The 20247-nt window shown below is 32.1% G+C and overlaps 1 protein-coding gene across 1 annotated transcript in view; it reads left to right on the top strand.

Annotated features, from left to right (window-relative positions):
- LOC134261815 (uncharacterized) overlaps positions 1-18681 on the top strand; it is a 35791-nt gene extending 17110 nt beyond the window's left edge. Inside the window, exons 2-5 of the mRNA XM_062744211.1 lie at positions 12190-12230; positions 13499-13727; positions 17855-17974; positions 18554-18681. Coding sequence (XP_062600195.1) covers positions 12190-12230; positions 13499-13727; positions 17855-17974; positions 18554-18681 — 518 coding nt within the window. The remainder of the gene's footprint in view (positions 1-12189; positions 12231-13498; positions 13728-17854; positions 17975-18553) is intronic.
- The last annotated feature ends 1566 nt before the right edge of the window (positions 18682-20247 follow it).

Below are 20247 nucleotides of genomic sequence, written 5' to 3'. Positions count from 1 at the left end.
CAAACTGAAAAAGAACCCACACCATAAAGTTCATTGATGTTACAATGATTTGAATACAAAGATTCTGAGGGACGCTGATTTGTAAAAGAACATGTTTTTGATAACTTTACACTTTTCACCTCAGCTAAAAATTTTGCTGACTTACTCAAGAGACAGTTCTGTTCCTTTAATGATCGAAAGACATTTGATTTTATTGTGCGTTTTCCATCAACAAAGGTATATTTGACATGTTCCATGATGTCTTTGAAAAATGTTTCATTTTTAGAACACAAGAACACAGTTGTTACTTCATCTGTAAAAGATACAAATAAACTCTTATCACAATTTGTGACAGAGAGCCCAGATTGCAACTGAGGAACATATCTTTGAGGAACAAATAGATGTGGAGACTTTTTAAAGTATGGACATTTTATTTCTGTGCACATTTCTATTTCACTTGTATCTATTTCAACAAATGAAGACTTCCTTGGAATGAAAACACCATCTAGTGAAAATAATGAGAACTCTTTTGATTCAGTCCCATTGACACATTTTCTTTCAACATGAGAATGAGCTGAAGTGTAAGAAGGATTTCTAAATACCCCAACTTCTACAAAATCCAAATTCGGATAGAACACTGGAAGGATTTTAGTACAAATTGTTGCAACAGCATTGATCTCATTGTCTGTACCATGATCCATTGCTTTTTGCACATCTGGTGATGGGGGTGGCATAGCCTTCCCAAGATGAATTTTATCATATAGTGCCCTGCGACATGACAAGCCATTGAAACCTGCAGCATCACACAGAGTGCTACCAGTGACCATAAATTGTGACCTTAGATCATGCCAACCAGAAGATCTCTGTTTGATAGGTAAATGAACATCTGCACAGTTTTTAAGATCAATTACTTGTTCAAAATTTTCAGTTAAAATATGACAATTTTGGATGGATGAAAGTGGCACTGATGAACTATCAGTCCAGAAACTGTCAGAGTTTTGCAGTTTACAAATAAATGAAGAAAGATGATTTCTGACTTCAAGTGAGCTCTTAAGAATTTCAGATGTTTTTCTAGAAAGAGCTGATAAGTAAGAAATGATCTTCTTATATTTTGACTTTATCCAGTCTTTACCTGCAAGATTTTGGTATTTCAAAAGTCTTTTATCCATACTTTCTTTGTGCTGTCTTGATGCAAGAGCTACTTTGTTAAGCAAATCAAGGGTAAGGAATAGATCTGGCAAGATATCTTTCAAACGACTACTTTCCTTTAAGTTGTTACTTTCTGATCTGATTTTCTGAAGAACACCTCTAACAATATTTATTTTCTCGTCAATAAAATGCAAATTGTCTGAAACTTCAGATGATGATTCAAAGCCACCCAAATCAATATCACCAACATCGTCTCCTTCAAATCCAGGTCTTATTCTACGGCCATCAAATTTCATGATAAGAGATGATGTTGAAGGCATTGATTTGTTGCTGATTTCAATAAAGTCAAAATTGACACCAGGTTTAATTCTTTTGGGTAGTTCAAAATTCAAAGGGTGGAACTTGTCTAAAATAGACTCAGACGGGACAGCAAGGATTACACTGGCATCTCCAGGATCAAAATAGCCAGGGGTACAAATTCCTTTCCTAATCTGGTTTTCGTTTTTAAATCCAGATAAAAATCTTAGGGCAGCTCCACCAAATAAACCTTTTGCGACTTTGAAAATACATTTAGTTGAAAAAGAATACCTCATGCTAGATGTATTTTCCAAACAGAGAAAACTGAACTGCTCTAAAAGTAAGTTATACAAAGGGGAATTGATAACAAGGTGTTTGTCAGCAATAGCTTTGCAGCACAGCATTAAAAAATTTTCATTTCCCCCCAATAATTTTAGAGCAGAGAGAAAGTTTTCAATGAGTGACAGCAAATAAGTTTTATCCCACTTATTTGTTTCAGCAACGGTGTCAATGAGACTATCTAAATGTTGGTATAAATAAACACCATTTTCAATACAAGACTGGGTAGTACATGCATGAGCACTCTCATTTTGAAATAAAACAGATGAACATTCATTGGTTGTCTGAACAAACTTATCAACTCCAAAATATTCATTTGTTTGGACACCAAGTGTTTCTTGACCAATAGCACTCTGTGTTCCAGCTTCAATTACATCTATTTGTAAATTTTCTGTCTGACAGGAAATAGTTTTTCCTAACGTATGTACTTGAGTCCCCCTGGAAAACTTTTCATATCTGGGTTTTTTGTTGTTGTTGTTGTTATCTGATTGTTTTGATCTTTTCATTTTAAAAAATTATGTTTATAATTTTCATAACAAATGCTAGTCCCCTATCCACGTATTTAGTGTTGTTCCCCTTGAAAATTTACGTTGTAAAACAATGAAGGTTGAAATACATGTATGGTGTTATAAGAGAGTATTGAAAATCAAGTTGCACAGACTGACAGACAAAGGAACACCCATTGCCCTCTCCTTTTTCACTAAAAACACATAATCAATGAAAATACTTACTGCACATATTGGTCATGTCTTTCTCTTCATGGATTTTTCAACTTAAATCTGTAACTCTCCATCTACAAATATGAGACATAAATTTAATCTATCCTTTTATATAAAAGTAATTGAACAAGAGATATTTGATATACAATCAATAACAATAGATATACTTGCCCAATATACTTCACTCTTTCTCTCTCTCTCTCAAGGTGGCATCAAAATTTCTCTGTAACTCGCCATCTACAAATATGAGACTTTAATATAAAATTTCCTCTTATATGAATGGATGTAACTGAACAAGAGATGGTTGTGAAACACATAACACTTATCATTCCCCGCCCCATACATATTTAGAATTTTTCTGAATCCAGGGGCATAACCTTTTCAAATGTCTCCCTCTTGATCATGTTCATTTGTTTTTATGTAACGCATTTTGAGATTTTATGACGTCGGTTGCTAAGCAGAAGTAAACAACATCAAGAAAGTATTTTGGATATTTTGTCTAAATTTAAGTATTTTTGATACCAGTTAATTTTTTAATTTTAAAAATGTCATACAACATATACAACATGTCCTCTTGTGCAACGATACCAGAATATTTGCCTCTCATTGACAGGAAAGCCTAGGAGTGCCTTCCGCATTGGGTGACATAAAATTCCAAGGTTTTCCTTTCATCGAAGGACAAATATTCCAGTTTGTCGCCCTTGAAGCCATGTAATATATGTATGGACAAATATTCCAGTATGTCGCCCTTGAAGCCATGTGATATATGTATAATGATAAAGCCGAATTCCAAATTTTAATTCAGTATATGCAACCTCTACAAAGGAAATGAACAGAAATTATTGGCTGAGAGAAAGACAGCAGCAAAGCAATAAGCCCTCCCTTCTTTGAAATATACAGACCAGTTTTCTGTCAGTGACCTTGAACTTGCATAAATGACCTTGGTTCAAAGTCATGACACAACCTCAGGTCATAAGCAATGTTTGTGTGAAGTAGTAGATTCAAGTTTTTCCATGGATATGGACCAGACACAAATTAGAATATTTTTCTTCCAGTGACGTTGAACTTCCCCAAATGACCTTGACCCAAGGTCATGACACATCCTTAGGTAGTGAGCAATCTTTGTGTGAAATTAAAATCTACCAGGTTTATCCATAAGAAAGATATGGACCAGACACGAATTAAGAACTTTTTCTTCTAGCGACCTTGAAATATCCTCAAATGACCTTTGGTCAACGTCATCACACACCCTTAGGCCATGGGCAATCTCTGTGTTGAGTAGTAGATTTTAATGTTCCTCCGTAAGAAAGATATGGACCGGACACGTTTGCTAGACAGCTGGACGGACGGACAGACGGACAAGGTGATTCCTATATACCCCCCAAACTTCGTTTGCGGGGGTATAAAAAATAATCATTAACCAAATATACAAGCACAACAAAAAAGGCCAGAAAATAGTGATTAGAATTTTTTCAATGCTAGGGGACATACCTTTCAAAAATAATTTACTCGACTCAAAACTTGACCTAGGTCTGCATTTTGTGTGCGGCATCTATCAGAGATCCTGTTTAAGTAAAAAAAAAATGGTCCTGAAAGTAACTTTGATTAAATGACGGACAGAAAGACATATAAACACTAAGTGCACAGCTGTATATACCCTGGTCATTGAGGGCATAAAAAGAATGTTTTCATTAATATCACATATTTTACCTGTATGGTTTGCATTAAGTTTACTCATGCAATCTTTCTAGAATAGACTGATACATGTATATGCTTCGGCTTTTGTAGTTAAAACATGTTGACATGCACACATACAAATTCATAATTATAATTTGTTTATTTCGATATGTTTTTTTTTTTGACAATATCTCTTTTATAGATTTTTTTTCTCCTTACAAACTTACCGAATTCTGGTTGAAACATTTCTATTTAAAGCCAATGACTCTCAGGATAATTGCTGAAATAGAAAGCAGAATATAAATAAACAATATGAAAGGATAATCTTTCATCCTTAAAAAAAAGATGACCTTGTATTTTTATTGGAGGAATTAAATAAAATCTCTACAAAGTGACATCCCTGTGATAAATATAATGATAGTATGATATGTTCGGTAAATAAAGTAAATAAAGTAAAAATATATGCCACTAAATTTTCATTATTTTTGAATTATATCCCCTTGAATTAGGGGCATCGCCCTTCTTTTGAACAATCTTAAAGCCCTGCACCCAAAGATGCTTTTTGGCAAGTTTGGTTAAAATTAACCCACTGGTTCAAAAATGTGAAAAGTTTGCAGGCAGACAGGGTGAAGGACAACAAATTGTGATTAGAATAGCTCACTTGAGCTTTCAGCTCAAATGACATAAATTTATATTAAATGTATAAATATTCCTAATTGTCATGATATAAACATGTCAATTTAATATTTTTTTAATTTACTGCTTAATACATTAACAAACATTTCTGTTCTTTTCTTACCATTTCATGGAATAGGCAGTGGCATTGACAGGGATATGTATAAATCAACCTGAAACACAAAAATGTACATGTCATTTGAAATGGACTTAATCAAAGAAAAAACTAAATAAGTAATAAAGATTTGAGATGTCAAAAAATTAATAATTTCAATAAGTAGAAATAAAGTCTTATTTTTTTACTAGCCCATGTTCAACTGTACAATGTTTGGTCTACTCAGCACAGCACATAGGCAATAACATAAATTTAATTTATTGACATGAAATAATTCATTTGGTTAATTATTATGTAATTTGAGATTTATCCCATGTTTTCATAGACTGTGATTTACACGGGTTTGTGTTCAAACACCATATAAAAGAAGTAACATTCTCCACTTAGCATGTAAGCTAATGATGACTGGTTATTACTGTTGACAAAATGTTATAAGCATGACACAATGTAAACAAACGTACAAGTAATCCTATAAGCAATTAAATTTAGAGGAAATTCGGTATGGCACATGGTAATACATGTAGGACAGGATTCAAAATGTGTCTCATGAAGTTTATATAAAAATACAAGGTTTTCTTTTGTCACAAATCACAGGTAATCCTGAAGGGATATTTTATAATGTTATTCTGTGACAGCTTCTGTAGAAATAGACTATAATACACCTGCACATATGCTGTCACTTTAGATATGCTATAATGACAATATCACAAACTAATTCATAAAGATTTAGCCATTTTGTTACACAGGCGTTAGAAATAAATCATTGACAATTACTTCCGAGCCCAATTAATTTAGTTTATCAACTTCATTCGACATGCCATGTCAACACAACTTCTCCCTTGCACGTGTTAAACTGTTTACAAAATCGAGAGGCAAAATTTTCCAGTTCCAAGTACAATATCTCATAACTGAATAAAAGAACTCACATAAATTTAAGTTGAGCTGAAAATATATCTTAAATTAACTAGTTTTTTGCTATTTGTAACCCCTGTATTTATAAGGAACATAAAGTTTTACCTCTTTTTTCAAGAACAACACGTTCCTCGATTTTCAGGTGTCCCAATCTCGTCACGTCGAAATCTCGCGACCAAAGTAGTTCGGACGTATTCGGGTTTCGTTCAAATTTGTCAATGTGTTCTTCCGAAATTTTCCGAATTATGCTAATAAGGTTGGGAGGTGTGTTAAGTAAATCTTGCGAGGAAAGTGTATAGTCAACAAGACTGCTCCCATTATATGTGAAACAGGTGTGTTTACCGGTAAGATCACCAGTGGTTCTACCATTTAGGATTCTTAATCCAGATTCTTTACATATATTACGAAGATGTTTGCCACTATTGTTAGTGTGTTTATGGTCAAGATTATTTCTTGACAATGTATTATCATATCGATAATTTAAATCATCATCATTAACTCGATGAGAATCAATGTCAAACAAAATAAAATCTGGTTGAGTGTTAGTGTATGCATTGAAGTCACCTTGAATAATAATATTTCTTAATTTACTATATTTCTCAATGTCATTGAGTAAAAGTAAATATATTGATTCTAAATCGGTATTATTTCCACCCGAGTATTCCGGTGAAATGTAAACTGCAGCTAAATAAATATCTCTATTTAGTTTGAAATAGTTACAGTCAAGTTTAATCCGTACTATATCTGGATGACTATTCTTCAGTTGAATTCTTCCTTTCATAAAACAACTCTTTGCAAAAATACATATTCCTCCTGAGTGTCGCCTAGCCTTTTTATGTTTGTTCTTACTGCTACAGTGGACCAGTTGAAAATTATTCAGTGCAATATCTTGATTAACATCAATATCACCCAACCAGGATAGTCCTGCAAATTCCGAGGGGGGGGGGGGGTCTCCCAAATGCACTGCCTTTCCCTGTAATGACAAATAATCATGTGACTCCTAAATAGAAGGAAACTTTTTTCCATTTCACTGTACAATTGTATATAATTCTGTTTCTTGTGTTATTATGTTATGTAAAGTTTTAATGGTATAAAGGTTATGAACCGCAGGAGGTCATTTCCACTCTCCTAATGAACTGGAAATGTTCACAATAGGACTGCATTAAGAATTAGGAATGAAAATCATTCAAAGAGATGGACCACATTAAAGTATTTGTATATATTAACTTTTTTTTTAATGTAAAAACAAGTCGTAGTTTGCATACATGAATAAACAGGGGTCTGGGAAGGGATGATCGGGGGAAGGATTGAGTTCATATCTCTTTACGACTTAATGGATGAAAACTCCTAAAATGAATGTTGACCTCAAATCTGACTTGTCCTCATTATTTTTCAAGTGGTGGTGTCTCCATTTGAGTGAAAAATTCCTGAGAGGGATGTTTAACAACAAACAAACAATGACATAAAAACACAATATTGATATTTGCGTTAAGAAATATGCAGGGGATTTTTTCCATCATAAATCTTCTTCTCGAGAACAGCAAGGACATTATTGTCTCCCGTTTTTGGGAAAGGGAGGGAACATTAAATCTTATTTGTCTTTCAGTCTGTCCATCTTTGACAGTATGTGCATCTGTCACAATAATTTTAACCTCAGTTGGTCATAACTTTTGAATAATAAGAGATAGGGTTTTCATATTTCACATGTACATTAGCACAAAACTTTCTAAATGTACTATGATTTTTTAACCCAAGTGAGACCTTGACCTTAAAGTTTTACCTACTTTCCAAAAAATATCATTTTAAATTAATCATTTTGAAAGAGAAAAGATAGGACATTTAAATTATGCATATATATTACATGTGAAAAGACTTTTCTAAATATATCATGACTTTTGACTCTGTGACCTTGACCTAGAAGTTTAACCTACTTTTCAAAAATATTATATTATATATTTATATATATACAGTTGTATAACTTTTGATTGAAAAGAGACGGGACTTTCATATCTGACATGTGCATTACCTGCAACAAAATATGTCCAAGCATGCTATGATTTTTCCCCTTTGACCTAATTTTCAAAAGTTGACATATGATAGGGGTGCATATTTGACACACAATCTGCCATAAATTATGGCATCCTATTCACTAAAACACAGAAAGCAGAGGACCACAATTCTTTGAATTTGCTTGTATAATCTTGATATTGAAACATCCTCATGTAATGTAGATTCAAGGTTTTTATGCCACGTCATGATTAGGAATACATGTATAGTTTTTGTCATGTCCGTCCTCCACCCTTCCATCTGTCTTTCCATCGAGCTCAAAGAAACTTTCTAGATATTTTTATCAAAGTTCATATGTTCATGCATATACTGATGTAAACTATCCAACTGCAGCAATATTTTTTTTCCTTTGACCTTCACTTAACTTTTCTTAAAATTAGTGTTTAGCTTTATTTTAAAGAAACCATTCAAGTTGTGTAATTAAACTTCACATGATGATACATACTTATGTAAGCTTTACAATGCTTCACTTTTTTTACATTGACATTTCCTGTGACCTTGACCTCATTTTTCTAAAATTAATGTCTAGATTAGTTTTGAATAAACAATTCAAGATATATTTGTCAAACTTTATACACTAATACATACTGCTGAGAGCTATTAATGCATAAACTTATTTTGGCCTTTAATTTTCTTTTGACCTTGACCTCACTTTTAAAAATATGTGTTTATCTATGTTTTAAAGAAACCATTAATTATATTTTTATCAAACTTCATATGCTAATAGTAAATTAACACTGATATAAGCTTTTCAACAGCAACAACATTTTGACCCCAACCTTTCCTTTGACCTCTCATTTCTTAAAAAAAATGTTAAGCTCAGTTTCATTAAATCATTCAAGATATTTTATCAAACATAATATGCTGATATGTATTAGTGAGAGCTATTCAACTGCATCAAAATCTTCACCTTGCACTTCCTGTGACCTTAACCTCCCTCCTCTTTAATTTTTATTTTGTTTAGTTTTAAAGGAATAATTTAAGACATTTTTATGTTTAGCATGCACTTATACATAATTTGGTGAGAACTTAATATCTATATCCAATTTATTTAGATTTTAGTTTCAATTCTAAAGAAACTGTTCAAGCTATTTTCATCAAATTTTATACACTAATACCACAAATAGGGATCAAAGTTTTATTTGGAATAGAAGGAAACACATCTTCAAAATTCTTCTTTTCAAGAACAACAAGAGCATGATTAATATGCATATATTCTCAAGAGGTGTAGATTCAAGTTTGTACAAATCATGACCCCCGGGTTAGGGAGGGGCCATTTTTTTCCTGCCCCTTTTTGCCATCCACATGAAAATTCAAATTTTGAAACCATTTTACACATATGGAAAACAAACCAATCATTTTCCAAATGATCATGGTTTAAAGCTATTGCATAACATATTAGGAAAGTTCTTGAAAACAGGGTGATTAAACATATCAAATATATATATATATAAAAAAATTCTACCTCCATTTGACACCATCCTCCCCCCCCCCCTTCCGGGCAAAATGAAAATTCAAACATCTACATCACCAACCATCTCTTAGTAGATTATGCTACTGAGTTAAATGTAAGAGGACTTCAGGGAAGACGGAGCTTTTTGCATAAAAACATCATTTTTCGACCCCAATTTGACCCCCAAGGCAAAATCAAAAATTCCAAAACTTGACTGCACATCTACATGACACCTCCAAACATCTCTTAAAAGATAATTCGGCTAATGAGTCAAATGTAAGAGGAGTTCAGGGAAGACGGGGTTTTTTGCATAAATACATAATTTGTCGACCCCCATTTGACCCCCCGGGGCAAAAATCAAAATTCCGAAACCTTACTACACATCTACATGACACCACCAATCATCCCACAAAAGATGATTTGGCTGCTGAGTAAAACGTAGAAGGAGTTCAGGGAAGACGAGGCTTTTTGCATTAAAAAACGTCATTTTTCGACCCCCATTTGACCCCCCAGGGCATAATCAAAATTCCGAAACCTTACTGCACAACTACTTGACACAATCAACCATTTTCCAATAGATGATTAGGCTGCTGAGTAAAACGTAGAAGGAGTTCAGGGAAGACGGGGCTTTTTGCATAAAAAACGTCATTTTAAGACCCCCATTTGACCCCCCAGGGCAAAATCAAAATTCCGAAAGCTTACTGCACATCTACATGACACCACCAACCATCTCTTAAAAGATGATTAAGCTACTGTGTAAAATGTAGGAGGAGTTCAGGGAAGAAAAGTGTGACAGACGGACGGACGGACGTACATGAGTAACAACAATATACTCGAACTTTCTTTAGAAAGTGCGGGTATAATAATCTTTACCAACAGAATCAGTAGAAAGTCTTCCGTTGGAAATGGAAGACCTTAATTAAAGGGAAAAATCCCAAGAACAGAAAAGCTTTCTTTAGTCAAACTGATATGTAAGCATCCTCACGATTGAAGATTTAAATTATTCAAATCATGACCCTTTGGGGTAGTGACAGAAACAATGGGGAATCAAATTCAATTTACAGTGTATCATGAAGTTATATATAGGAAGAAAATGTTTTTAAAAAATCTTTTAATTAATTAAGAAAAGCAAAGCTATATGCTGTATTAATATGAAGGCATTCTCAAGTAGTATTAAAATGCAAGCCCCCCACTCAAACCCCCCTTTCAGTAAACTTTTCAGTAATGATTTGATTTGTGCTTTTTCCTAGCCGATTATCTCAGGTGAGCGATGTGGCCCCTGGGCCTCTTGTTTTAGCGAACACACGAGGTATCTCAGTTGATTGACGAAACGGGTAAACAATGAGTCATCATGGTGGGGAATACTTTTTAGTTCGAAGACTTCCATGTGAGACCAATCAGCGATCACGAAAACTCTGAAAGGAGGAAAATGAAAGGGCCTAATTTAGTAAAAGTCAAATGTAATGCAGGGTTCCCCATCATTTGAAATGTTACTGTGTTGCAGAGTTAACGCGAAGAACTGAAATTTCGCGGTATTTTCGCGATCAAATTCGCAACTAAATCACTATTAAGCTTAATGAAAATTACAAAAGAATACATGCACACACATTTAAAAATCGCTAATTAGCTACAAAAATGGTATGGTCATACATATTGATAAACGTAAAAACACGTTCTGAAAAGTGGAGGAAATTCTGACCGATACAGTCGTACTACTTAATATTTTTGAAAGTAAATTTGCAGTGATTATTTATCAGTTTTCTTGATTGAGTTATCACATTACAAAAGAAAGAAACTTCAGAACAGTAAAATATTTTAAGAGTTCCTTGAACATGTTCAAAATTTTAAGCAATTTATTCACATCAAGTAAATGACTTCAATACGATTACAATTCTGACTTACAGTGCTAGAATAATTCTAGAGCCGTGGCTCTATAGAAAAGATATTGAAATATTTTTTAAAAAAAATAATACAATGTATTTTATTGCAACTACCAATTAACCCTTACATGGAGGTGTGAAAACAAATTATTTGTCTTTGTTCCGTCATGTCTAAAGTCCGGTGAGGGTCTAGGAGATAATTGTTTATGCAAGGTGAAGCCCTAGTGTTTAAGTGATCTAACTTTTGTAATTAAAAGAAGATATAATTGTTTAATTAAAGTCTCAGTTAGAGAGAATTTGTTTGTTTAGATTTTCTAATTATCACAGATCTTACTGTGTCGGCAAAATTTTTACTGTGTTGCGTGCATAAAATTTGAATCGTTACTGTGTCGGAGAAAATTTTACTGTTTCGGGAGCAACACTGTAAAACAGCTCATGGAGAACCCTGGTAATGACGGGTTTTAATTTGGCAGCTTATATGAAGTATATTTCAGAAGAGAGTTATACTGACGCTTTTCTTGATTAAATAAGAAATAGTTACGCATTCTTATGATTCTACTTTCTTTTTGGCAATAATTTAGGGGTTGGTAAGGTGTTAATAAGTAAATGTTCTTCTTTCATTTGTACTTGTCACCTTGATTTTAAAGTGGTTTATTTACATGTATTTTCAACTTGGATTCTTTGTTGTTTCGAATTTCCTGTTACAAAAAATTACAAGGTTTACTTTACTCCTCTTATATGTTGAACATGTTGAAGTTTTCACATTTTATCACTATAAAAATGATGTCACAGATCTTGAAAACATTTTTAAGAAAAAGATTACTATGCACTATAATACACGAATATTTTTAATAGTGTCCTTATTCAAAAAAATTATCAAGCATTGTATAATTATCAAATTAATTCAATAAAAATTTATCATTGCAGTGATATTGGAAGCCTTGATGATCAATTTTCTGATACTGAAGGTATACTTTAGTATTATAATTTATATATAAGACTATAATATCGATTTCATTAAATTAAAACTTAAGGGGGTGCTCGCAATACAAATGCAATTATATATATATATATATATATATATATATATATATATATATATATATATATATATATATATATATATATATATATATATATAAAAGGATATGATGTATGTTGCGAAGGTCATTGAAATCATTAAAGCATAGCATTTTTTTCTCAATTTGAAACTTTTCCAAATGTAATTCTGAAGTGGATGTCCCAGACACAGATATAAAATGATAACATGCTCTATCAAGTTGGGGTTTAAATTACAACTCCTAAGTATATATATATATATATATATACGTTATTGTCAACCTAACTTGAAAAGTGTACCGAAACATAAACAGTCTTTTTAAACAGCTGGGGCGTATTATTAAATATTTGTGTTGTAGGAACTACACCTAGCTGTCATTCTGTTAAATTTTTGAAATTTGAATCTTATACTCTGATATATTCATTCTATTATCTCTAAATACTTACATGTACTACATGTAGTTTGTTAACTTAGATTTCTATACATATTCTTAAGTTTTCTTTTTTATATACATTAACAGGAAAAAGTATGAATTTCCTTGGTATGTTCTCTTCAAATCCATTTGAGGGTTATATAAATGAGAATAAAAATATTTGACATCTATAAAGATGAAAGTAGATACAATTATCTTCAAAATGTGCACACAACCCAATCTGTTACCCTTCTGTCCATACCCAATGCACCTTGAAGAATTAAATGTATACTTGTGAATACAGTGCACATTTACACTTGGTAAAATTATACAAGCAAGTGCCATGGATGGACAAATTAAATTACTTTGCTAAAAGTGTATAATTTATAACATCTGAAAAGTTTACAATTCACATGTATAATATATCTACATATATGGATATATAAAGCCACAGTCCACAGGGAAAAAAATCACTTCTCTCCAAGTTTTCATTCACTCATTAGTGTGTTTGTTATATAATACAATCCAATCTACTAATTTTAGATAAATTATTTAAACTTTGCATGTATGTACATGAAGTTGTGCATTCTTTTGGTACCATGTTTAATATAGTGGGTTTTAAAATATCAACCTATGCCTTAAAAAAAAGAACAAACCCCCCCCCTAAATATTTAACGCTCATTTTAAGGAAATTTTAAACAGAAAGCAATGAAGTCTTTTTTTTTATTTTAAATTTAATTCAATTTCTTAAGCTTCTTTCACAGGAAGTCAAATGTAACAGTGTTTCCTGTCCAGTATCAAGACAAACTATGGATATTGTTCCAAACTGTCCAACCAGTGAATCAGAATGGAACAAAGCTTCTCAAAGAAAGAACTGTTCAGCTTTTGCCAGCCAGTGTAGTGAGCCTAACAAACTTGTGTGCCACTGTGTGATCAATCCATTTGTAAATCAAACACTGGAAGTCTGTGCTTATGGGATGTATATTGTTTTAGGTACGAAGAATATGTTTTTTAATTCCTTATCTTTCACTGATGAGCATGTATATGTGGCAAAATGAAATTGATTAAAGAAAATCAAGAAACATGGATTTCATTAAAATTAAGTTCAATTTCACAATTTTTTAGAGAATTTCACATTTATTTAACAATAGTTTATAGGTAGAAGTTATACAATAATTAGGACCGCACTCCTAATGATTAGTCTGGACGTCCGTCGTTCTGTTCATCCATCTGTCTGTCCAGGATATAATTTTTGGAGCAGATATTGTCTCTCCTTGGCCCAATCTTGCTTACTACTTTACCACAGAGTATTTCTGGATAAGACGTATGCAATGACCTTGAACTATATTTCTAGGTGTAAGGTTAAGGTTAAAGCAGAATTATATGAAAACTCCTTGTCCGGAGCATGTTTTCTCTCTCCTTGGTCCAACGTGGTTCATACTCCACTCACAGAGTGCCACTAGCCAATTGATGTGCAAGTGACCTTGAACGGAGTTTAGGTCAAGAATCATAATGACCTCTCTGTTTAAAGTTATTTTATCAATGTATGATTTCTTTCACATAAGTCCAGTCAGCCTCAAACGTTACCATTTGACTTAGGATATTGAGCATTTGTGATTTTCTTCATGTTTTGATAAAAATTATGCAACAATTATCATAAAGAGGATATGCAGCTTTCATGAATTTTGTACTGTTTTTGATAGACAGAGTATGGAGTACAGGTAAGCACGATGTGTGCACTATTATTTTAAGTATTCCCTTTCATCATACAAATACTTTTTTTTTTAATTTATTATTTTTCAGAGAGTATTTACTTTTTGTCCCCTTTAGACTTAAACAACACATACCTTAATGCTAGTATAAAGATGTTCTTCTTTAAAATAAGCCCTTTTCAGCTACCTTACATTTTCATTTCTGAATTTTTGGCAGTGAAAGCGAGGTCAGTATTTCTATACACATCCTTCTTTGGAGAGTTAAAAGAAAGTATATGTATATTTAAGACACTAGTACCAGAAATAAAAGCAAAATTCGATAAACATTTTATTACATACAATTAGGGCACTAGGCCATTCAAATGATAGGTATAATGTAGACCACAGTGCAATGCTTAATAAACTCATGCACATGTTGAAGTGGGGTCTTTTAAAAAATGGAGAAATAAACAATTTGAAAAAAATTATCTAGTGTATATTTACCAAGTAGACAATGGACAGACTGTCTTGAGTGCAATTTGTCTGGCTGAAATCAAGCAAATGTGCATTTATATAGAAAATCAATTTTTCAGTTAACTTGCACCTAAGATTACTTCAAAGAAGTGCGTAAGCTATCTAGCACCTGTTAGATTGTGTCTCAGATTAAAAGGAAAAAGTCTTTTAGCTCACCTTAGCTGAAAGCTCATGTGAGATTTTCTGATCACAATTTGATTTTTGCCTAGCCATAGTTCTCAGGTGAGCAAATGGGTCCTTGATCAATTAATAAGTATGAAGAGTTTTAAATTTGAAGGCATTGACATAATTACACTTCATACCAAATTCAAATTAAATATTAAATTGTTCAAAAACATTAATGTTTATAATTTTTTCCCCCATATAGATATCTAAGCAAATTATCAATTTAAATTAAGGATATATGTATCACATCAAACTGTATATTTTTTATATTTTCCACATGTGTATAGTCTTTGTGTTTGTGTTTGGGTGGGAGGGGGGGTGTATGGGCTATAAGGGGTTTAGGGTGATCTAACAATATGTCTGCCCTTGAATTTGATATTAGTTATTTTTTTAACTCTGAATATTCATAATATTTTGCTTAAAATATTTATCAAACATGGTCGAAAACGGCATATCATGACATTTCATGCTGTGTAATCAACTAAACATGTTTTTTATTCTTAATTTATTATACCCCTATTCAGTAGTAGATGAGGGTAAAACAGTTTTACCCTTCTGTTTGTCAGTCTGTCTGTAACAAGTTTCAGTTAGTGATTTTTACCAGATGTTAAATGAAATTTTAGCACTTCGTTTTTGTTTGTTAATGTCATATGTTGGGATGATCATGAATAACTGTAAAAATCAGAAGTTTACCTCCTAACTGTTAATCCATGTGTCTGTCTGTACCAAATCTCAGTCACAGTTTACATGTACATACCAACTATACATATTACAGATGCTTGAATTATTACTGTTTTTGAGGTCAATACAATGATTTAGCTATCTGAGGAGTACAATATTCACCGAGCCCGAAGGGCACATGAATAAAAAGTCATAGTTGTTTAAATGATTTGTATCAATTTGGAATTTCCCAATCTATTTTTAGATCAATGTTAGAGGAAATACATCCTTGTATTCACCTGGAACGTCACGTGCAGGTCAACCCGTACGAAAGTTTGAGGTGGAATAGGCACGGCTAGGGCACGGCTAAGACACGGAATACGCACGGGTTTTTAAAAAGCCGCACGGGTTCTGCATGTCCAAGACACGGACATGGCTTCCGTGTCTGAAAGTGAGGAATCCTCACTCACAGAAATCCGTGTGAAGGCACGGAATCCGTGTCCCAGGGAGACGGTTTTTAACTCAGGCGGGTTTTGCTTCAAATTATTTATTTATATCTCACGGGTTTTTACTGAGCATGCTCAATCATAACTTCCATTATTTGAATCTGAAATTGGAAGGATTCATGGCCCTGAGTTAAGAATATGTCTTTTTTTGCTCTAGTTAAAGGATATTAAACTAAGATGTCAGTTGGAATTGTATTTATATCAGTCTGGGATAATTGCTTTACTTTTGAACTAAATGCAGTAAGTGTAATCTAGAATAAATAACCGTCAATTTTTCAATTTTCATGATCTTCCAGAATTGCAATGTTGACAATGAACATGATGAAATAGTTTTATATTAGAATGACTTAAGTGGGACTTTCACTAATCCTTTATAGTATATATTTTGTGTGACATCACTGTGCTTGTGAAAGTTTTATTTAAATTAAATGCTTTCTTAGATTGTGCAAAATTAACTAGCTACTAGATTAAATTACAATTGAATATTGTACATTATCATTAAAATCTTAATTAAAAACTAGCATGGATTGTAACTGATAAAGTTAATCTTTAACAGAAAGTAAATAGACATATTCATAAAAGATTTTTAACTTTTAAAATTCTAAAACTAAGCATTAATGTAAACAATGTGAAGTTAGTTTGGTTTCAGTCACCATTTTGGCATCCACAGTTATATCAGGGGATTCTCTAATGGCCATGACCTAGATCTAAACAAATGCTCAGATCCCGTGACTCCTTATATGGTATACAGCACGGCTTTTTTGACACAGGTTTCCAAAAAAACCGTGTCTCCATATATGGAAAAGGACAGACACGGGTTTACAGAATCCATGAGTCCATATATGGAAACTAGCACGGCTTTCTGACTCGGGATTTGTAGAACCGTGTGATCTCATTTAAATAATTCGGCCAATATCCCGTGCCGTGTCCGTGCCTAGACCACTTTAAGGCACGGCTTTCCAAACATACTTTACATAGGAGCACAGAATGCTAAAGCATGGGTTTCTGGAGACGGAATCCGTGCCTGGGCCGTGTCCAAGCCGCCCGGACTGTTTCGTACGGGAATACTTAAACAATAAAATGCTTTCTTTGTTTGTTGTTACTGGAATGAACGGAAGTTGCTGTTGCAGAAAAAATACATAACCCGCGTAAGCGGGTTATGTAAATTTTTTCTGCAATAGCTGCGACCGTTCATTCCAGTAATAACAAACAAAGAAAGACATTTTATTGTTTATATTTATATCTGTTTAAATAATCAATTAAAGTAGGATTAGAAAGATTAATTATTGTATTAATGATGCGAACGTCTTTATACGTTTCATTGATGGAACAGCCACTGATTAAGAAATCTGTACCAGTGACATGCCTACTGTAGTTTATGCAGTGATGAACGCAATGGGGTTTCTTTAGAAATAAAGGAGAAAATATTCAGTGGATGTAAATATAACATAGTATTTTTCTAACATTATAGTTTGATCTCAGCAAATCAGAGAGATGGAAATTATTCAATCATACAATAACATTACCTATATGCACAAACATCTAATTTTGACAATATTAACAGGTTATTGTACAGAGTACAGCTACAGTGGCAATATAGTCCAGCAGAATTATGATACAGACTGTTCCCAATTTACCCAGAATCCATGTCCCAGTGGCTACCACTCCACAGAAGCATACAAATGTAAGTGTTCAATGAAATACACAATTATACTGGATATTTTTTATTATGTAAACTTAAATCAATTAAATTGTCGAATAAGAAAAAAATATAAATAAATAAATATGAAGGGGGTGACTTTGTCACAGTTTAATTAAACAGATGTACTATTTGTATTGGCACTTCAACTGTACCTGAATAGGTCATAATGAAGTTTAGATTTAAATACTTGCACTTAACCTACAGTGTGTCTACTTGTATATCATGAAGTCAAATCATAGATATTTGAAAAAATAAGTTGAAAAAAAAAATGATATAAAGAAAGGGAACTTCAATATAAAGTTAGAAACAGTTTTTACCTTTTAATATATTGATCACCACAATCAGTTTATGTAAGAGCACCTTGCCGATGAATAATTCAATTTTTTTATCAGTCAAATTTGATTAATTTGACATCCTTAATTACATATGTCTATACACACTACATTATATATCTTTATAGATAACTTACCGGGTACATGTAAATTGATAGTAAACAAAGATTATAATTATATGTCATTGAATAATATAAACAAAAATTATAATCATAATCTTATTTTTCAGACCCCGGTTGCTATGAGCTGACAAAGAAATCCACAGTACAAAATGCAACTACGGTTGCCTCTGTCCCAACCTCTGACACAAATGTACCAACTCAAAATGTGTCCAAGGTTAAAGAGTACGTTATATAATTAACAAGTGTCACTTTAGTACTTGTTTGGAGTCCTTTTGTTTATTTTTCTCAATGCTAGGAAATAAATGTATCGACACATTCTGCGGCTGTTTCTCGTACACTACCTGTACACTTTGCAGTAATATGCTCTTGTATGCAAAGAGAGATAACTTTTTAAGATACTATGTTCAATTTCAGAAGATTCATTGTTCAAAGAGTTATCCTTCCTTTGGTATCTTAACCTGTTCTTTATAATAATCATCATCAAACATAGAAAATTCATCTGAATGCAGACACTTTGATTCATTTATTTCATTATGAAAAAAATATATATAGTGTAATAAATTTTGTGAATGATATCAATGACTATTCATATATCGTAAAAAAAAAAATAAATGACTATGTACATGTATTTGGTCATTTCAGACTTGGGGTCAATTACTTTGAAATGTAATTAATTACTTTCAAATACATTGATAATTTTGTCAATTACTTGCAATTACAATTACTTTGATTTTTTCAAATGTAATTAATTACTTTCAATTACTTTGACAAATGTAATTAAATACATTTCAATTACTTGAGTTTTATTTAAAAAAAAAGAAAAAGAAAGATTTTTTTGTAAAAAAAAAAAAAAAAAAAAAAAAAAAAAAAAAAAAAAAAAAATTATAGTGAATTTTTATTCGGTGTTTTTGTTCTTGGATATAACAGGGGTTCACACCTAGACCAATTTTGACCTTTACCTATAATGACTAAATGGGCAGTGTGACACACTGTATAAACAAATTAAATTAAACACAATGAGACATTTAATTATTGTACAAACACAAGCCCATGCTACACCAGCATGGTGTATGACAAGAAGTTTGTTACTTTCTTGAATCCATGTTTTTGAATAAAATAAATTAATATTTCTCACAAATTTATTCAGTATTTTCTATCTTAAAATGTATAGAATACATGCACATGTAAATCTTAAAGAGGATGTAGTTAGTCTATAATTATTGTAAAAACAAATTAACTATCTAAACCATCTATTGTTACTTTCAAGTGGGGAATAGGTAGAATTGAGATTTTCAAAAAGTGGAAATAGGCAGTATATATCGACCAGTGTAAAAACTGTGTATCAGTATATAAACTTTTTATAAACTTTTATTTTGAAAAAAGTAATTGAAATGTAATTGAAAAGTAATTGAAAATACATGACCTTTTATGAAATGTATTTAAATACATTCAATTACTTGTAATTGAAAGCTCACTCAAATACAAATTACTTCCAATTACATTGAAATATGTAATTAATTACACTCAATTACAATTACTTTATTCAATTACCCCATCCCTGGGTCATTTGTCATTTGAGCCTTCGGGCCTCACCTGTAGCTAGCTTTAATTTATTTATTTCATTATGATAAAATAATATAGTGTAAAAACAATTGGTTAGTGATATTAATGACTTTATTCATATATCTTGTAAAAAAAAAAAAAAATATATATATATATATATATATATATATATATATATATATATATATATATATATATATATATATATATATATATATATATATATATGCACATGTTG

This window comes from Saccostrea cucullata, unplaced genomic scaffold (genome assembly GCF_032062105.1).
Source record: "Saccostrea cucullata isolate Sc308-1 unplaced genomic scaffold, CSIRO_AGI_Scuc_v1 ctg1985, whole genome shotgun sequence".
Taxonomy (NCBI): domain Eukaryota; kingdom Metazoa; phylum Mollusca; class Bivalvia; order Ostreida; family Ostreidae; genus Saccostrea; species Saccostrea cuccullata.
The sequence above is the reverse complement of the archived record's forward strand: the minus strand, read 5'-3'. Positions and strand labels throughout refer to the sequence as shown.